This window comes from Lepidochelys kempii, chromosome 9 (assembly GCF_965140285.1).
Source record: "Lepidochelys kempii isolate rLepKem1 chromosome 9, rLepKem1.hap1, whole genome shotgun sequence".
NCBI classification, from domain to species: Eukaryota; Metazoa; Chordata; order Testudines; family Cheloniidae; genus Lepidochelys; species Lepidochelys kempii.
In genome coordinates, this window is record NC_136388.1 from 55,237,139 (window position 1) to 55,259,293 (window position 22,155).

Sequence of the window (22,155 nt, forward strand, 5' to 3'; positions counted from 1 at the left end):
TTCTAATAGTTGATTACCTTCATTGAAGAGGGATGTGAGCAGCCAAACTGAAGTTCGTGGGGAAAAAATACAGTTTAGGACTGTATACAACATTGGTCATTAGCAGGATTTGGTTGTTTGGGGTCTGCTCATTTAAAAAATACTTTGCTTTTAACTCAGTTGCTCTAATTACTATATCCAACCTTTAATGTTTTCTTCAAGGACACAGTTGATTCATAACCCTTTTCAACATAATTATCTTCTTAAAATGTATGTTTTTTCCCCATTAAAATGTGTTTAAAGTACTTTTCTGTTCTCTAAAATCCAGACTAGTTTGTTGAAGAATAAGGAGCTTATTAGCCACAGGGCTCCTCGTTAGCTTGGCCAAGTAGTGTGCTCAGAGTATCAGTAGTTATTACTTCCCTGAACTACTAGGAATTTATCCCCCTGTCCAGTTGAAACTTGGGAAGTGAGGGTAGGGAGGAGGATAGGAGGCAAAGATCTGGAAAGTTGTTACATGACATGAAGAACCACGTGCTCATTCAACCAGTAGTGCCAGGAAAAAAAGGGTGGGAGGCACGCCAGAGGGGCATGGTTCTAAGTCTGAGGAATCCATTTTGAAGCACTTGGAGGAGACGAAGGTGATCAGGAACAGTCAATGTGGATTCACCAAGGGCAAGTCATGCCTGACCAACCTGATTGTCTTCTATGATGAGATAACTGGCTCTATGGATATGGGGAAAGCAGTGATGTGATATATCTTGATTTTAGCACAGTATTCCAGCCAGCAAGTTAAAAAAGTATGGACTGGATGAATGGACTATAAGGTGGATAGGAAACTGGCTAGATTGTCAAGCTCAATGGGTAGTGATCAACGGCTAGATGTCTAATTGGCAGCCGGTATCAAGTGGAGTACCCCAGGGGTCAGTCCTGGGGCCGGTTTTGTTCAACATCTTTATCAATGATCTGGATGATGGGACTAATTGCACCCTCAGCAAGTTCACAGATGACACTAAACTGGGGGGAGAAGTAGATATGCTGGAGGGTAGGGATAGGGTCCAAAGTGACCTAGACGAATTGGAGGATTGGGCCAAAAGAAATCTGATGAGGTTCAACGAGGACAAACGCAGAGTCCTGCACTTGGGAAGGAAGAATCCCATGAACCGCTACAGGCTGAGGACTGACTGGCTGAGCAGCAGTTCTGGAGAAAAGGACCTGGAGATTACAGTGGACGAGAAGCTGGAGGAGAGTCAGCAGTGTGCCCTCGTTGCCAACAAGGCATATTGGGCTGTATGACTAGAAGCATTGCCCGCAGATCGAGGGGCGTGATTATTTCCCTCTATTCGGCACTGGTGAGGCCACACCTGCAGTATTGCGTCCTGTTTTGGTCCCCCACTACATAAGGGATGTGGACAAATTGGAGAGAGTCCAGCGGAAGGCAACAAAAATGATTAGGGGGCTGCGGCACATGACTTACGAGGAGAGGCTGAGGGAACTGGGGTTATTTAGTCTGCAGAAGAGAAGAGTGGGGTGGGATTTGATAGCCTTCAACTACCTGAACGGGGGTTCCAAAGAGGATGGAGCTTGGCTGCTCTCAGTGGTGGAAGATGACAGAACAAGGAGCAATGGTCTCAAGTTGCAGTGGGGGAGGTCTAGGTTGGATATTAGGAAACACTATTTCACTAGGAGGGTGGTAAAACTCTGGAATGGGTTACCTAGGGAGGTGGTGGAATCTCCATCCTTAGGTTTTTAAGGTCCGGCTTGACAAAGCCTTGGCTGGGATGATTCAGTTGGTGTTGGTCCTGCTTTGAGCAGGGAATTGGACTAGATGACCTCCTGAGGTCTCTTCCAACCCTAATATTCTATGATTCTTCGAGGCACAAATTTGTTAAATCAGCACAAAACTGCATCTGGCTCAGCATTAGGGACAACAGCACGAGGCCACATCAGAGAGATATCACTATTGTAATGGTCAGGTTTAAAGACTAAAGTGAAACTGACAACGATGCACGACAGCCACTTTCTATACTCTCCAGTTTGTCTTCCTCTAGTGCTATCAACTAGATTGCCACTTTCATTTTTACTGTACTATCCATATTTCATAGTTTGAACTGGAAAACAATCAGGAGATAATACCTCTTAAAATCCCTTGAATTTAGAGCCAAGGACTGTGTTTATTGAGATGTAATAAATTGTTAAAAAACATTCACATACATAGTAAGCCACATAAAATTAATGTTATAGCTATGAAATAAACAAAATAAATCAAATTCACAGTATTTAGGAAGGAAAATATTATGTATGTCTTCCAATGCCTATACAATAGCGTGGAAAAGGAAGATGAACAGAAAGTATTTGAAAATACATACAATACATAAAAGGCTGTTTAAAGTGTGGTTCTTCTCTTAAAAGTGACTGCAAAAATAGCACCCTCAACAGATATGTTTTCTGTGTGCATTCAGAGCCATTCGTCACATTAGTGACAAAAATATATTTATATTCTTTTTTCCCTCTGGTCAGCTATGTAAAGCTTTTACAGCTTTAGGGGGGTGAGCTCAGTTCTATTTCTTTTCACACATCAGAGTTAAGAAAGTTCTAAAAAGAAAAGGAGTACTTGTGGCACCTTAGAGACTAACCAATTTATTTGAGCATGAGCTTTCGTGAGCTACAGCTCACTTCATCGGATGCATACCGTGGAAACTGCAGTAGACGTTATATACACACAGAGACCATGAAACAATACCCCCTCCCACCTCACTGTCCTGCTGGTAATAGCTTATCTAAAGTGATCATCAAGTTGGGCCATTTCCAGCACAAATCTAGGTTTTCTCACCCTCCGCCCCCCCCCACACACAAACTCACTCTCCTGCTGGTAATAGCCCATCCAAAGTGACCACTCTCTTCACAATAAGAAAAGGAGGACTTGTGGCACCTTAGAGACTAACCAATTTATTAGAGCATAAGCTTTCGTGAGCTACAGCTCACTTCTGAAGAAGTGAGCTGTAGCTCACGAAAGCTTATGCTCTAATAAATTGGTTAGTCTCTAAGGTGCCACAAGTCCTCCTTTTCTTTTTGCGAATACAGACTAACACGGCTGTTACTCTGAAACATCTCTTCACAATGTGTATGATAATCAAGGTGGGCCATTTCCTGCACAAATCCAGGTTCTCTCACCCCCTCACCCCCCTCCAAAAACCACACACACAAACTCAATCTCCTGCTGGTAATAGCTTATCCAAAGTGACCACTCTCCCTACAATGTGCACCATTTCCAGCATAAATCCAGGTTTTCTCACCCCCTACCCCCATACACACTTAAACTCACTCTCCTGCTGGCAATAGCTCATCCAAACTGACCACTCTCCAAGTTTAAATCCAAGTTTAACCAGAACGTCTCGGGGGGGGAGGGGGGGTCAGGAAAAAGCAAGGGGAAATAGGCTACCTTGCATAATGACTTAGCCACTCCCAGTCTCTATTTAAGCCTAAATTAATAGTATCCAATTTGCAAATGAATTCCAATTCAGCAGTTTCTCGCTGGAGTCTGGATTTGAAGTTTTTTTGTTGTAAGATAGTGACCTTCATGTCGGTGATTGCGTGACCAGAGAGATTGAAGTGTTCTCCGACTGGTTTATGAATAATTCTTGACATCTGATTTGTGTCCATTTATTCTTTTACGGAGAGACTGTCCAGTTTGACCAATGTAAATGGCAGAGGGGCATTGCTGGCACATGATGGCATATATCACATTGGTGGATGTGCAGGTGAACAAGCCTCTGATAGTGTGGCTGATGTTATTAGGCCCTGTGATGGTGTCCCCTGAATAGATATGTGGGCACAGTTGGCAACGGGTTAAACTTGGATTTAAACTTGGAGAGTGGTCAGTTTGGATGAGCTATTGCCAGCAGGAGAGTGAGTTTATGTGTGTGTGTGTGTGTGTGTGTGTGTGCCCCCAGGGAGGGGGGGTGAGAAAGCCTGGATCTGTGCTGGAAATGACCCACCTTGATTACCATGCACATTGTAGGGAGAGTGGTCACTTTGGATAAGCTATTACCAGCAGGAGATTGAGTTTGTGTGTGTGGTTTTTGGAGGGGGGTGAGGGGGTGAGAGAACCTGGATTTGTGCAGGAAATGGCCCACCTTGATTATTACACACATTGTGAAGAGAGTGGTCACTTCGGATGGGCTATTACCAGCAGGAGAGTGAGTTTGTGTGTGTGTGTGGGGGGGGGGGGCGGAGGGTGAGAAAACCTGGATTTGTGCTGGAAATGGCCCAACCTGATGATCACTTTAGATAAGCTATTACCAGCAGGACAGTGGGGTGAGAGGGGGTATTGTTTCATGGTCTCTGTGTGTATATAATGTCTACTGCAGTTTCCACGGTATGCATCCAATGAAGTGAGCTATAGCTCACGAAAGCTCATGCTCAAATAAATTGGTTAGTCTCTAAGGTGCCACAAGTACTCCTTTTCTTTTTGCAAAGACAGACTAACACGGCTGTTACTCTGAAACCTGTCATTATGCAAGGCACTGCATTTAGCCGTATGGAGTGGAAATCTATCAACTGCATGAAAAAACTTGTACAGATACAGACAGACATCATCTTCCTTTCCAAATGCAAACAGATGGACATCGTACCAAAAGGACTGAAGGTAAAAAATCCATTACAATCTACATACCACACAGACTATGCTGACAGCTTTTGCCACACGCTCTCAAAGAAACTGCGGAATCACCTGATCAACATCCTCTACAGCAAACAGGGAAAGATTAAGAATGAGCTCTCAAAAATGGATACTCTCATAAAAAACCAACCTTCCACACAAAGTTCCTCGTGGCTGGATTTTACTAAAACTAGACAAGCAATTTACAATGCACACTTTGCTTCTCTACAAAAGAAAAAGGACACTAAACTTTCTAAACTACTACATGCTACAAGGGGCCACAGCAATGGTTCCCTCAACCCACCCACCAATATTGTTAATCTATCCAACTATACTCTCAGCCCAGCAGAAGCAGCTGTCCTATCTCGGGGCCTCTCCTTCTGCCCCTCCACCCCCACGAACATGATACAGTTCTGTGGTGACCTAGAATCCCATTTTCGACGTCTCCGACTCAAGGAATATTTCCAAAATACCTCTGAACAACATACTAATCCACAGAGGCCTCCCTACCAACACTACAAAAAGAAGGATTCTAGGTGGACTCCTCCTGAAGGTCGAAACAGCAAACTGGACTTCTACATAGAGTGCTTCCGCCGACGTGCATGGGATGAAATTGTGGAAAAGCAGCATCATTTGCCCCATAACCTCAGCCGTGTGGAACACAATGCCATCCACAGCCTCAGAAACAACTCTGACATCATAATCAAAAAGGCTGAAAAAGGAGGTGCTGTTGTCATCATGAATAGGTCGGAATATGAACAAGAGGCTGCTTGGCAGCTCTCCAACACCACTTTCTACAAGCCATTACCCTCTGATCCCACTGAGAGTTACCAAAAGCAACTACAGCATTTGCTCAAGAAACTTCCTGAAAAAGCACAAGATCAAATCCGCACAGACACACCCCTGGAACCCCGACCTGGGATATTCTATCTACTACCCAAGATCCATAAACCTGGAAATCCTGGGCACCCCATCATCTCAGGCATTGGCACCCTGACAGCAGGATTGTCTGGCTATGTAGACTGCCTCCTCAGGCCCTACGCTTCCAGCACTCCCAGCTACCTTCGAGACACCACTGACTTCCTGAGGAAACTTCAATCCATCGGCGATCTTCCTGATAACACCATCCTGGCCACTATGGATGTAGAAGCCCTCTACACCAACATTCCACACAAAGATGGACTACAAGCCGTCAAGAACACTATCCCCGATAATGTCACGGCTAACCTGGTGGCTGAACTTTGTGACTTTGTCCTTACCCATAACTATTTTACATTTGGGGACAATGTATACCTTCAGATCAGCGGCACTGCTATGGGTACCCGCATGGCCCCACAGTATGCCAACATTTTTATGGCTGATTTAGAACAACGCTTCCTCAGCTCTCGTCCCCTAAAGCCCCTACTCTACTTGCGCTACACTGATGACATCATCATCTGGACCCATGGAAAAGAAGCCCTTGTGGAATTCCACCATGATTTCAACAATTTCCATCCCACCATCAACCTCAGCCTGGTCCAGTCCACACAAGAGATCCACTTCCTGGACACTACAGTGCTAATAAACAATGGTCACATAAACACCACCCTATACCGGCAACCTACTGACCGCTATTCCTACCTACACCTTCCTGACCACACCACACGATCCATCGTCTACAGCCAAGCTCTGCGATACAACCGCATTTGCTCCAACCCCTCAGACAGAGACAAACACCTACAAGATCTCTATCAAGCTTTCTTACAACTACAATACCCACCTGCGGAAGTGAAGAAACAGATTGATAGAGCCAGAAGAGTTCCCAGAAGTCACCTACTACAGGACAGGCCTAACAAAGAAAATAACAGAAAGCCACTAGCCGTCACCTTCAGCCCCCAACTAAAACCCCTCCAACGAATTATTAAGGATCTACAACCTATCCTGAAGGATGACCCAACACTCTCACAAATCTTGGGAGACAGGCCAGTCCTTGCCTACAGACAGCCCCCCAACCTGAAGCAAATACTCACCAACAACCACATACCACACAACAGAACCACTAGCCCAGGAACCTATCCTTGCAACAAAGCCCGTTGCCAACTGTGCCCACATATCTATTCAGGGGACACCATCACAGGGCCTAATAACATCAGCCACACTATCAGAGGCTCGTTCACATGCACATCCACCAATGTGATATATGCCATCATGTGCCAGCAATGCCCCTCTGCCATTTACATTGGTCAAACTGGACAATCTCTACGTAAAAGAATAAATGGACACAAATCAGATGTCAAGAATTATAACATTCATAAACCAGTCGGAGAACACTTCAATCTCTCTGGTCATGCAATCACCGACATGAAGGTCACTATCTTACAACAAAAAAACTTCAAATCCAGACTCCAGCGAGAAACTGCTGAATTGGAATTCATTTGCAAATTGGATACTATTAATTTAGGCTTAAATAGAGACTGGGAGTGGCTAAGTCATTATGCAAGGTAGCCTATTTCCCCTTGCTTTTTCCTGACCCCCCCTCCCCCCCCGAGACGTTCTGGTTAAACTTGGATTTAAACTTGGAGAGTGGTCAGTTTGGATGAGCTATTGCCAGCAGGAGAGTGAGTTTATGTGTGTGTGTGTTCCCCCGGGGGGGGGGGGGGCCTGGATCTGTGCTGGAAATGACCCACCTTGATTACCATGCACATTGTAGGGAGATTTCAGAGGAACAGCCGTGTTAGTCTGTATTCGCAAAAAGAAAAGGAGTACTTGTGGCACCTTAGAGACTAACCAATTTATTTGAGCATGAGCTTTCGTGAGCTACAGCTCACTTCATCAGATGTTTACCGTGGAAACTGCAGCAGACTTTATATACACACAGAAATCATGATTGTTTCATGATTTCTGTGTGTATATAAAGTCTGCTGCAGTTTCCACGGTAAACATCTGATGAAGTGAGCTGTAGCTCACGAAAGCTCATGCTCAAATAAATTGGTTAGTCTCTAAGGTGCCACAAGTACTCCTTTTCTTATTGTAGGGAGAGTGGTCACTTTGGATGAGCTATTACCAGCAGGAGAGTGAGTTTAAGTGTGTATGGGGGTAGGGGGTGAGAAAACCTGGATTTATGCTGGAAATGGCCCACCTTGATTATCATGCACATTGTGAAGAGAGTGGTCACTTTGGATGGGCTATTACCAGCAGGAGAGTGAGTTTGTGTGTCGGGGGGCGGAGGGTGAGAAAACCTGGATTTGTGCTGGAAATGGCCCAACTTGATGATCACTTTAGATAAGCTATTACCAGCAGGACAGTGGGGTGGGAGGGGGTATTGTTTCATGGTCTCTGTGTGTATATAATGTCTACTGCAGTTTCCACGGTATGCATCACGAAAGCTCATGCTCAAATAAATTGGTTAGTCTCTTAAGGTGCCACAAGTACTCCTTTTTTTTTTTTGCAAAGACAGACTAACACGGCTGTTACTCTGAAAGAAATTTCTAGTTACTAGGGCCACATTCTGCCCTTGGTTACAAATGTGTATCCCCATTAAAAAGAATGAGGTTGTGCAGATCTGAGGGTAGAACCTGGGCTACAGAATTATTAAATCTGGCCTACAAATGATGCACAAGCCAAAAAGAACACAGTTTGGCTTCCAGAACTGCAAACTCAGGCTAGGATCTGACAGTTAAAAGTCTTTTGACATGCAAGCAGAGCTCATTTCATTCAGAGTCAGTGAGCCACAATGTAGCTGGAAAGCCTATGATGCCATTTTACAGTTATTTTTCAGAGTAGTTCTCCACTCAAAGATCCCAAACTAAAATTACAAAAATCACAAATAAATACATTTTAAAACTATATATCTGAATGTGGTTCTTGACACAGATATAAAAATAAATAATTTGGGATGTGTAGATTACATTCTGAAAACATTCTACACTTGAAGCGATTACTAACACCTAAAGTAATGTAATGAATGCAGTGAATTCAGGTTCTTTAATTGCTGAGGTGTTAATGAGGTCATTAGTTGCTGCAGAGGAAGCAACACAATTTGTTTTGGCAGACAATATACTCTTTCAATTTACCATTAAAAGGCAGTGCCCCACTGTGTCTAAGCCAGTGTTTCTCAACCCTTTTGACACCAGGGAATGGCTTGCTGCCTTCCTAAACTGTGTCAGGGAGATCTCAGGGACAGGCGCTGGTCCATGAATCAGTCATTGAGAAACACTGGTCTAAACAACCAGAGGACATATCTTGCACTATGCTTTCCCTTTAGGTATTCGTTGCTTATTTTTGCCGCTTTTCATTCCATTAATTGCATTTTTAATATTATTTTACATGTGAATTTCTTTTAAGTAATATAGCGTGTGGAATAAAGTTTCACTTTGCACTATTAGGACACGATCCAAACACCACTGAAAGACTCCCACTGACTTCAGATGGGCTTTGGACCAATCCTTGAATATCTGAATAGTAAAGTATTATTTGAATAGTGACACCACTGTGCTAAGAGCACATTTTAATGCACATTACACATCATCATGTAAGAACATAAGAACAGCCATACTGGGTCAGACCAAAGGTCCATCTAGCCCAGTATCCTGTATTCCAACAGTGGCCAATGCCAGGTACTCCAGAATGAACAAAACAGGTAATAAAGTGATCCATCTCCCGTCGCCCATTCCCAGCTTCTGGCAAACAGAGGCTAGGGACACCATCCCTGCCCATCCTGGCTAACAACCATTGATGGACCTATCCTCCATGAATTTATCTAGTTCTTTTTTGAGCCCTGTTATAGTCTTGGCCTTCCCAACATCTCTGGCAAAGAGTTCCACAGGCTGACTGTGCGCTGTGTGAAAAAATACTTCCTTTTGTTTGTTTTAAACCTGATGCCCATTAATTTCATTTGGTGGTACCTACTTCATGTGTTAGGAGGAGGAGGAAATGACACTTCCTTATTTACTTTCTCCAGGCCAGTCATTATTTTATAGACTTCTATCATATCCTCCCTGAGTCGTCTCTTTTCCAAGCTGAAAAATCCTAGTCGCTCCTCATACGGCAGCAATTCCATACCCCTAATAATTTTTTGTTACCCTTTTCTGAACCTTTTCCAAGTCCAATATATCTTTTTTGAGATGGGGCGACCACATCTGCACACAGTATTCAAGATGTGGGCATATCATGGATTTATATAGAGGCAATATGATATTTTCTATCTTATTATCTATCCCTTTCTTAATGATTCCCAACATTCTGTTTGCTTTTTTGACTGCCCCTGCACATTGAGTGGATGTTTTCAGAGAACTATCCACAATGACTACAAGATCTCTTTCTTGAGCGGTAACAGCTAATTTAGACAGCATCATTTTATATATATAGTTGGGATTATGTTTTCTAATGTGTATTACTTTGCATTTATTAACACTGAATTTCATCTGCCATTTTGTTGCCCAGTTACCCAGTTTTGAGAGATCCCTTTGTTGCTCTTCGCAATCTTCCTGGGACTTAACTATCTTGAGTAGTTTTGTATCATCTGCAAATTTTGCCACCTCACTGTTTACCCCTTTTTCCAGATCATTTATGAATATGTTAAATAGGACTTGGCCCTGTACAGACCCCTTGGGTACATCACTATTTACCTCTGTCCATTCTGAAAACTGACCATTTATTCCTACCCTTTGTATCCTATCTTTTAACCAGTTACCAATCCATAAGAGAACCTTCCGTCTTATCCCATGACTGCTTACTTCACTTAATAGCCTTTGGTGAGGGACCTTGTCAAAGGCTTTCTGAAAATCTAAATATACTATATCCACTTGATCGCCCTTGTCCACATGCTTGTTGACAACCTCAAAGAATTCTAGTAGATTGGTGAGGCATGATTTCCCTTTACAAAAACCATGTTAACTATTCCCCAACAAATTATGTTCACCTGTGTGTCTGACTATTTTGTTCTTTACTATAGTTTCAACCAGTTTTTGTCACCTAAAAAGAATGGTTCAGGTTTGGGAATCTCACTCACATCCTCAACAGTGAAGACCAATGCAAAGAATTCATTTAGTTTCGCTGCAATGGCCTTATCATCCTTGAGTACTCCTTTAGCATCTTGATCATCCAGTGGCCCCACTGGTTGTTTAGCAGGCTTCCTGATTCTGACGTACTTAAAAAGTAATAGCAAAATTTTTTGAGTCTTTGCTTAGCTGTTCTTCAAATTCTTTTTGGGCCTTCCTAATTATATTTTTATACTTCATTTGCCAGAGTTTATGCTTCTTTCTATTTTCCTCATTAAGATTTAACTTTCACTTTTTAAAGGATGCCTTTTTGCTTCTCACTGCTTCTTTTACTTTGTTGTTTAGCCATGGTGGCTCTTTCTTGGTTCTCTTATTATGTTTTTTAATTTGCAGTATACATTTAAGTTGAGCTTCTATTATGGTGTCTTTAAAAAGTTTCCATGCAGCTTGCAGAGATTTTACTTTTGGTGCTGTACCTTTTAATTTCTGTTTAACTAACCTAATTTTTGTGTAGTTCCCCTTTCTGAAATTAAATGCTACAGTGTTGGGCCATTGTGGTGTTTTCCTGCCACATGGATATTAAATTTAATTATATTATATCAACTCCTCTTGAGGGTTCCAGGACTAGCTGCTCCAAGAAGCAGTAATTTAAGGTGTCAAGAAACTTTATTTCTGCATCCGCTGACATGTACCCAGTCAATATGGGGATAGTTGAAATCCCCCATTATTATTGAGTTTTTTATTTTAATAGCCTCTCTAATCTCCCTGAGCATTTCATGGTCACTATCACCATCCTGGTCAGGTGATCTGTAATATATCCCTACTGCTATATTCTTATTATTCAAGCATGGAATTACTATCCATAGAGATTCTATGGTACAGTTTGGTTCATTTAAGATTTTTACTTCATTTGATTCTACGTTTTCTTTCACATACAGTGCCACTCCCTCACCAGCATGACCTATTCTGTCCTTTCAATATATTTTGTATCCTGGTATTATTGTGTCCCATTGATTATCCTCATTCCACCAAGTTTCTGTGATGCCTATTATATCAATATCCTCATTTAATAGAGGCACTCTAGTCCACTTATCTTATTATTTAGACTTCTAACACTGGTATATAAGCACTTTAAAAACTTGTCACTTTTTAGCTGTCTGCCATTACATGATGTAATTGAATGGGACTTTTTTTCTTTTGACTATTTCTCATCAGATCCTACCTGTATTTTATCATCTTCCATCCTCGCCTCCTTATTAGGACATAGGGAATCTCCATTTATAGATTCTCCCCTAAGGCATGTTCGTACCATGTGCTCCTCTGTACCTGTCGGCTTTCTCCCAGCCCTTAGTTTAAAAACTGCTCTACGACCATTTTAATGTAACGTGTTCCTTTTCCTGGATATTTCAAAATACTGCTTTTAATTAAAACAAACAAACAAAGACCATAATCTGAACTTATTCTCTGCAAAACTGTTCTTTAAAATCATTTAAAAAACAGGTGGGCTATAGAGGCATAAAAAAAACCCTCAGCAATTTCTTTTGCCTCTACAATTTTTAATTCATAGATTTTCCACTCTTTTTTCACACACTATGGCTTTGACCCACTAAAGCACTTTTAAACACAACTATAACTTAATGGAACTACTCACACGTAAAAGTTTTGCTCCTGCTTAAGAACTTTACTGGAGCGGCCCAATTTGTTTTAAAAATTTTCACTCTTAATTTTAAAGGTTATGATCAGAATGTGAATTTACTGATTTTCATATTTCTAAAAATATACTTGAGTAACCAAAGCATCTTCAAAGATCATATTGCATTTGTCATAATATCTTCTCTTACTTTTCACTCCATGAAGTCGGTTTTAGCCCACAAAAACTTATTTGCAAATAAATTTGTTTGTCTCTAAGGTGCCACAAGGACTCTTCATTGTTTTTGCTGATACAGACTAACACAGCTACCACTCTGAAACCTGTCATAGTATCTTAGTATCATAGGTAGCATATATTAAAAACTTTTATAAAATGTTATATCAATATAGTATAATATTTACTTCAGCATGACAGTCTAAGGTGAGGCTGCCATCATGCAACTTGATCATGCAAGACTACTGTGTTTATATCCAGTTTGGGGCTTAACTTATGAACCTCTGAAACAGCTACATGTTGCAATGAAAATAGCAGCTCAAATTCAGATATTGTAACAACATAATAGGACTAATGTTCTAATATCTTTTTATGCTAGATCACACTTTTGGCATGGAATCAGAGACATCTCCTTGACTACTAAGAAAACAATGCAACAGGTTTTTTTTACATCTAAGCAGTTCAAGTATGGAAAGCAATTCTACTTTTCAGAAAGTTCTAAAACCAATAGTTAAAAAAAAAAAAAAAAAAAAAAAATCCAGTTCGCCTTAGTTATGTAACCAGATGCACTGATTTCAAAGGGACTACCTTGCATGAGTAAGGCAAGCAAGATTTAGCTGTATATTAAGTATGCTGTTCTGGAGGAGAACATGTAACACAGAAAATATGAGTACATGACCTACTTGTCGCCATGCATTATGCTACAATCACTGATGGTTAGTTATAAGGATATAGAGCAGATTGCCTAAGAGAGGCTGAACCAGAGCTAATAGGAGAATGTCTCTGACATAAATGGTGCTTTTAGGATGAAATCTGAATTTTTCTTCTCATCTGTACTCGTAATAAAGGGATTCAAACAAAACAGTAACTTGAGCACTATTTGCCTCGTCTACACTACCCTCCCAAATGCCTACAAAAAGAAAACTAAGCTGGGAAATCCGATAATAAAACTCCTGGGAGTCTTAGCCGAGGAGAACCAACATTTAATCTATTTGAAACACAAGTGTAAAGAAAAATAAAAGCTAAAAAGCCCATTTTGTCATTCATATCAAAGGTTTCCTCATTTTATTGTACACACAACTTAAAAAGTTCTGAATAAGTACAAATCTTTAGGTTTATAATCAGCAATTTCAACAGAAAACAAAGATGTAAAACTCCCCAAACAAATAATTCAACAACAACGTTTACTGTATAAAAAAAAAAAGATCAAGTTCCAAAAGATCAATGTATTAAGAAATTCCAGTCCCCTTTGCATTGTTAGTTTCTGCAAAGATTAGCACCTATTAAACTGGGGATCACTTCAGGCTAAGGCACAAGTGGTTTTGTGAGCTGAACGTACAGTACACCTGCACATTCTGGTGATAGGTCTTTGGACTTTCTTACCAATGTTTAGAACTCTGCCACAAATAGTATTACTGACTGAAGTCAGAGCCCTACACATTGAAGCTATAGTAGAATATTGTGATTTCATAGAATTTACAGTAATGTCTTTCCATCCGATGAAGTGAGTTGTAGCTCACGAAAGCTCATGCTCAAATAAATTGGTTAGTCTCTAAGGTGCCACAAGTACTCCTTTTCTTTTTGTCTTTCCACAGGTTACACATCTTAGTTTTAGTTATTTGAGAAGCACTCCAGATTCAAAACCCACTAAGTTATTCTTCACTCAGTAGATTAATCTTCTAATAACCCACAGAGAGGTAAGTGAATTAAATGTACTTTGCAATATACATTTGGAGCTGTAAAAATCTCACAATATCCATATATTTGGTACGTATGTATACTCATACATATACACATAGCATTTGTGATGAGTTCAGTGTTAGAACAGCTACAGTGCAGATGACAACTATGAGAGTTTGCACTGAGAATTGTGCTATATACCTATTCAGTGCATTAATATCTAATAATTAAGGCTGAGCACCCTTTGCAAAATGACAATAATAGGAATGACTTACCAACAGGTTTGCAGCAAAACAACAACATAATAATTAACAGGATTTTTTTTTTGTTACTGTTTTCCCACAATCTTATCAAGACTTGCAAGAAACAAAATTAAACAAAAAACCACCACCACCTAATATCACAGGATAAGGGAGTTCAATACTTGTTTTATCCATTAACTCTGAGGTTACTGGGCTTTTAAGTGAAACTTGATAGAAAAATCAATATATTTCCTACTCCATATGAATGATAAAATATGAATAATTTCTGGGAAATAGACAAAATGTTACTTTAATGACTCATGATTATTTTAAAATTACGAAGTATATACCACAACACACTAATACGAATGTAGTAAACTTTACCAAGACTTAACTGGATGGCTGTTTGATCACAGAATGTTCTCTGACCTTTGTTTTGTAAATCAAATGAACTACAATAACTACACATACCAAGACTAAAATGTGCTCTTACAGTGCTTCACATTTGGTGAAAAACATATTCTTAAGTGATGAGTGGGTGTAAATATACATACAGAGAAATATAGGTACATATTATTTTATGGAGCTCTAAGCCCTGCAATGCATTTTTAAATAGCTTTCTGTTGAACTGTGAAATGCAGTCAAATACCTTATGTCTAGACCTAAATCCATTAGTAGGCTATAGCTACAGTGGTGAAGAATCACTATTGTTTATGTCTATTCTATAAATGCATTTGTTTATATACAAATACCTGATTAAACATTTAGCAGTTGTTAATGCAGGGTCCCATGCCATGTAGGGGAATTCAGAGGCAGAAGGGATGAATGGCCCCAAATCTCTCAGAGGAAGGAGAGCAGTGTTTCTATGGCATGCTCCCCCTTCATTTGCAAGTATGAGGACATGGACTGTGGGGTAGAATAGTATACTGGAGTATGTATAGGTGAATAGCTGCTTTTCGCATCATGGCTTGGCTATTGGCCCAGTAGAGGTGAAACCTGCGCAGTAGTTAATGACAGCTGACCAACATTACGTCCCTTCCATGCCTTCCATTCATGAGGTCAGAAATCATCCTTAGAAGTGATGCTGCCAGGAAGTACCATGGAAAGGCTGCTAGCCTTTGGCTTGCCACTGCCCAAATCCGAACAAATGAGTCTTGTGTCCAGGCTTCCCACCATTATTTTTCAAAATCTTCCCTGTTCAGGGGAACTTGGATAAGAGACTCCGCAAGGATCATCTTCTAAAGTTTCCCATGTAATTCCTTTCCCCCACCCCCACCCCAATCCATCTGTAACATGGTGCCCATAACTTATTTTCATACTCACGTTCTCCTTTCACTCCAAAAACCATAGTTCTCTATGTAAGTATCCAGCACCTTCTTTTAAAATTGAGTAGCACACTATTAACTTTCTTTAAACAACCATTTTTATGTTCAGATTAAAAATATTCAATATCAACAACTATTATTTAATAGAACTGAAGTTGTGAGAAACCGAAAACAAAACTGAAAGTCTGCTAGCGTGTTTAACATTTAGGATGTTATGCTTAGGTATTGAAATACACATTGCACCACATAACAAACTGTACTAGCAAGGTAAAACAGCCTTAGTGGAGAATTGAGAGCCTGCCTTCTCACCTTCTTCCTGGGCTGGTCCAACCAGAGACACATCCATGGGGAGAGGAGTAGGTGTGGCAGGATGCTGTGACTGCTGCCAGGGAAAAGAGCTAGCTAGCCACACTGGTTTATGCTAGAACTGACACCTAGACTGCTGAAAGGCACTGAACCCAATAATCTCTCTAGAAGAGGACTGTATCTTTGCACCACCCACGAGGATGCTTCTGAGAGTCTGTCTCTCCCCTGACAATAGATCAGCAAGATTAAGTGAATTTGAAGTCTGACCATCTGTAGGAAATGCTACAAAACATTCTTCTTTGACAAAGCCTGTCACAAGACACTAGAAGACTAACATCCCGCTTCTACCTGCCCCCAAAAACAACACACAAAACCTCTCACGATTAACTAAAATTAAATAGACAAACACACAACTCTACCCCAAGCCAAGTTTGTATACTCTAAAAAGGGAAAAGAACCAGAGATTATAAAATTCATTTGGGATTTTGTACTGCTAATTGATTTTACATGGAGGCATTCAGATTCTAGAATTATGGGTGGTATTATAAAAACCGTAAGAGAAACATCTCCATCTGCCCCCACCAATAGCACAGGGGTTTGAAGTCCCTCCATCAGTCTGCTAGCCAACACTTAAGTTTTGGTTACCTAGCCCCTTTATGGTATTTAGGTCAGCATTAGAAGAGTGTTTCCCCATTCTGTCTCCCACATCCCAGCTTCCTGGAGGAGAATGTAAAAGGAGAAATACCTGTTGCCCACTCTAGTGTGCTATTTTAGCAGCTGGATACTGCCTTTTAGCTCTGCTTGTGTGGTTTTGATCAGCATGTCCTTATCAGAGTATTCCCAACCCCGGTCTTTGGAAAAAAACTGGAGTCAGATGCTGTGGAAGAAAAAATGACTTACCTGCTGTTATGCGTCACTAAAAATACTATTTTAATGGATTCATATTTTTTGCCCCAAAAAATTGTCTATCTGTCTCATACTAGAAGCCAAAGAATCAAGAACTGGAATCCAGTCATTATGGTATCTTTCAAGAATGAAGCATGAGTTTAAATTAAAGCATTACCTTTTGTTTTTTTTTAACAAATCCTGGGGTTTGTAAATGCCATTAAAAGATACACAGGATTGCAAAGTGCAGATAGTTTTAAACTTTTCTACCCCTACCTTTTAAAGACTAACTACATCTCAAGAAAAAAATATTAGTAAGCTTTCATATATCATTATAAAGAGCTTTTTCAAAGTGCTTCTGAGAATTTGGAGTGGAACTTTGTGGTTTTTTTTTAAAATACAGACTCAGTCAATCCTTAGGAAAGCCCTTGTGACACAAAGTCCTACATATAGACAAAAGGCAATTTTTAACCTTTAATATCTTGGAATTTTTCAAAAGAATCAGAAATTGTCCCTGCCTATATTACTATCCAAAGACTTGCCTCCCACTCTCCATCCCCTAAAAGAGAATTCTCCAATTAAAGCCTTTTTCAATGAAAAAATAAACTAATTATTGCATGACCAGCACCAGCTCGGTGAGATAGCCAAAGAACAAAAAGTTTGTCTCCTTCAGCTGCCTATTTACTGATGCCATATTCCACATTCCTGACATTTCCACAAATAGAAATCAGCTCAACAACAAGAGGCAAAATGATTAACATATAGAGGGGAGAGAGAGAGACAGACAGAGAGAGAGAACTGCGATTTAAAGAAACAGAACAGCCACAAACACTTGAAAAATGGCACAGCTAATACTTCACCATATGGTGGTATAGGTATGCTTTGATTTTCTAATGCCAGTCAGCAAATGCAAACTCCTGACACCTCCTAGTGCAACAATAGGGATTCCACTCAAACACAATCAGTGGAATGAGTACACATACTGAATGCTTTAAGGAACGATCATGTCTGTAGAAGGAATAATTAGAATAGACTACAAACAAGAAAAGAATAAGTGAATGAGGGACAATCACCCCATTAAGTTTTATTGCACATTGAAAGAACTTTCCTTGCAATGTTTCATTAGGATTCCCTAAGAGATTTTTAAGTGGCCTACCAAGTATGAAGGTTCCTTTGCAACACATCAGTCCCTTACACAGGAAACACCATATAAACATTAATGGAAAGCACATAATATGAATAAATTAATTATGCTAATTTATGCACCCTGTTTATTTTGGAGGGAATGCAATGAAGTGATATTGAACTGTTATCCCATTTAAGAAAGGCGGGTTCAGAATCTGGACTACAGGGAATATAAACCAAATTGCCTCAAGAGGCGATGCTTTTGACCCCAAACCTGCTACAGGGATATTTTTTATTTTAAACTTGTTTCTTGCACAAGGCCCTCAAAATTTTGCATCTCAGAATTCCAGCCCCTACCAAGAATATTTATTAGGTGGACTGAGAGTAAGTTAGTTTGATAACCTTCACCATCACTAATTTAATGAATAAGTACAATAGATACAATCACTAAAATCTATATTTTCACCTTTTCAATTATACTTTCACTATGAATCATTTCATATAAAGTCACCTGTCTAAAAATGCCTGTGAAGATTAAAACAGTGGCTGATGGTATTCACTTTTTTTTTTTTTAACTTTACACCAACTCTTTATTTCCCTGAAAGGAACCATCTTATTTCAATAGCGTTCTGCTGAATACAGTGCAGAGTTTAAATTAAAGACAGCTATTGCCTGTTTTATCTTTTAACATTTCTCCCAGACCAAGCAAGCTTTAATTACATTAAATTGCAGCCATTTTTCTGCAGTGTAATTGATTAAATTAAGACAAAGAAGATGAGAAAGTTCAATAAGGAGTTAAGTGCCTTTATAATCTATGTGTCTCCCTCCAAACAGCTGAAAAACAGCAAGGAACTTGTTCATTGCTGGACTGTTGTTGATCACAATGTGCCTTTAAGTTCAACAATCCTCTTCAGGGGTAGATCAGGTGATGCCCAACATGCATTTGCTCCTGTACACATGCTCCTCTTCTAAATTGCCATCTAAGAGTTTGATTCTTTGAGGTGTATGCCACATTTTTGTTGCATAAACTTGACATTTTAAGAATTATCTTCATGGTTGATTCACAGATTGTCCACCTTTGTCTCAAGAAACAGCACAGAGTCTTACTGCATTGCAGGACCACAACCTATGTATTGGATCTGGCCTGTTAACAACTGACCTACAAGCAGCAGCATCTCATACTGATGTCAGAGAAAGTGCACACCAGACTAAATCTGACATGACATAAACATGTTTCCGTGAAAGTAAGCTATAATAGGACTATAATTTTTCTTAATTCTGGTTGGCCCAACTGACAATACTAATCCTTTTGGAAGTTTCTTAAATTTAGCATTTTGCATAAATCACAGCTGGTTATAGACTTTGTGGATACACATATTTCAATAACAAAGCTGGGATACTTCAAGGGAAAATAAAGAGGAGGAGAGAAACAAAAATCAACTATATTATGCAAATTAAAATCCAGCCACTGAAATAAAAGTTTTCCACCTCAAAAATTATTTAAATTATACCTCTGAATTGAAACCTAGTTCCAAACAGCATAGGTGGATACCTCAAACATCAAACTATCAATCAATTATTGATGTGCGTTTTTCCTGTTTGGTCTTCTTGGGCAAGATTCTTTAAATTATTCTGAAAATCAAAAGTGAAGTTCTCACCAGTTGCTTGAACAAAGGGGTTGCTGAAGAAGTGGCTTATATCCACTGGAGCTGCACCTTCCGAATCCCAGGAATCTGTATCTGTACTGGTAGAGTCTTCTGTAGTGGTAAGTGGATAGCTTAGCTGCTCCAACTGGTCAATGATGTCAGTGAACTGAAAGGCTGAGCTGGATTCAGAGCGAACCGAGTAGGCTGGAAAGTTCACCATAGAACTAGCTTCAGAATGATTAGCAGAGCTATATGTGTGAAAGGATGATGTACCATTCAGTGGCAAATTATTGAGGGAACTGCTTTCAGAACGGTTGTTTATGAGTGAACTGGTTTCAGAAGGACTCAAAAGACTTTGCATTCTGCTTGCTTGTGCTTTAACCTCAAACAATTCCGATGTATCTGATGGTCTCTCATTGCCATTGAAATCACTTCCTTCTTCAAATTCAAATTCATCTTCCATGTTCATATCTACTGCTTCTGTGGAGTATCTGTCAGGGCTTGACTGAGAAGACACCATATTTTGCTGAAGCATATCCTTAGTTAGTTTAGTTGAATCTGATGCATGCCTAGATAAATCAGACCCTATTAGGTCTAAGCCACTGTACACATATGAAAATGCCTCAGATCCCCCAGCAAAAAAGGAGATTTCTGTTGGGTCATCATCAATAAATTCTTCTGAAACCTGCAGCTGGGAATTCGTCAATGTGAAAAGAGGGTCACCCCTACCACAATACTGATGCTTTTTATCAGTAATAAAAACACCTGTGGTACAGTCATCCTCATCATTGTCATTTTTACAGATAACCCTGCTCTCCTTGTTACCCTTCTCTATTTCTAGATCTAAACCACAACTATTCTCAACACCAGGACAAGCGAGGCTGCAGTTTCCTACAACATTACAAAACCCAACACCTTGGAATGACTGGAGTATGGGAGATCCAGGCTGCTGTGTCGCTTTCTTCTCAGTTTCTTCAGATGGTGTTGCAATACTCTTTTCTGTTGTTGAGCTCCTCGTGTACGGTGCTCTGGGGTCCAAGAAGGAACGATTCATCTCTGTACAGATGGGCAGGTCAGTAGTGGTAGTGAATGATGTATAAACTGAATGGAAGGAGGCAGATACTGAGGCATGGGACTCAGGAGCACCTAAGCCCTCGGTAAATGAGACACTCTGAAGTGGAAAAAAAATAGAATAGGTAAAAAAGTGTTTTTATCATACACAGAAAAAATACTACCTCTGATATCTGATTCAGTAAGAGTGTGTACTAGAAAGATTTTCTACAAATACAGCTCATATAGAAAAAAAGACCAAAATCTCCAGAAAGATAAAAACTCACCTTTTACAACTTCTGATGATCAGTTATCAAATTATTCCCGTAATTTTTAAACCCTCTGCCAACAGAGCAAACAAGAAAATACCCACATGGGATTGGAGGGAATTCACAAAACATTTAGGGCCAAGTCCTGAAGTGCTTGCTTCAACACATGCTTGTATGACAGAGACATTTGATCTGAGACACATGAACAGGACTGAGTATCTCAAGGAATAAGTATGAAAATTACTTTTCAATTATGTGAAGTGTGAAAGATGAGCCATGTGAGTCAATTCAACCTATCTGAAGTACCCACTAAAATTAGTACCACAGGAAAAAAATTATGCACAGGCATGAAGATTAAACAGTGAAAGTGATTCTGGATCAACAAGACAACATAATCAACTTTCCCTATACTGCCAAACTGGAAAGCTGGCTATCAGTCTTACTGACCAGAATATTTAGAGTGGTGCAGGACTAACCTGTTTTGGCACATCTGTGTTCGAAGTGTGAGCAAACACTCTAGCTTTGCTGTGCCTCCTGAAAGACAGAGTATGCTGTAAGGAACTAAGAAATCAATCAGCCTTTCTTCTCCCCTACTCAACTTCACTCATTCTACCCACCCACACAAAAGAGTAAAAAGATGTTATATCCCCCATTCAGCGATGAGTAAATGAAGGTACAGCAAAGACATGAAATATTTGTGAATTACTACAAAACACAGAAGACAATTACAGAAAACAGAGACTCTAGATTCAGACCATTCATGTCTTCAAAGGAGAACGCAAAGGCAACTGCAAGGGCATGGGAGAATAGAAGAATGAGGCAGCATAAAGATGTCTGTTCTTTTTTTAAAAAATTTCTCTTCTCATCAAAGCACACAAATATCCATAAATTAATATGGTGTCAAAACAGAGAGCAAGTCAATTCATGTGCAACACTTATGCTAAGTACATTGTTGGTTAACTGTATACAATATATGGTATGTAATAGTACCCATTTTCCATGAAAAAAAAAAGCCCTTTTTATAAATTATACAAGCTGGTGATCTGAGCCCATGTAACGGTTTCAGAAAATCCCTGCTCAAGACAGGAAGCTGATCAGAAGTCCAAATCGTCAATATACATTTTTTATGGAATTTTCCACGGTTTT

The 22,155-nt window shown here is 39.9% G+C and overlaps 1 protein-coding gene across 19 annotated transcripts in view; it reads right to left on the bottom strand.

Moving 5' to 3' along the window:
- FARP2 (FERM, ARH/RhoGEF and pleckstrin domain protein 2) overlaps positions 1–22,155 on the bottom strand; it is a 272,156-nt gene that overhangs the window by 50,622 nt on the left and 199,379 nt on the right. For 18 of the 19 annotated variants that reach the window (XR_012160855.1, XR_012160856.2, XR_012160858.2 and 15 more), the window contains 2 exons: positions 21,486–21,543; positions 19,703–20,861 (listed from right to left, as the gene is read on the bottom strand). Coding sequence is in view for 15 of the 19 variants with exons in the window: in XM_073360436.2 (XP_073216537.1) it covers positions 19,703–20,861; positions 21,486–21,543 (1,217 nt within the window). In the remaining 4 variants the exon portion in view is untranslated. The remainder of the gene's footprint in view (positions 1–19,702; positions 20,862–21,485; positions 21,544–22,155) is intronic. The other variant, XM_073360445.2, reaches the window with a different exon arrangement.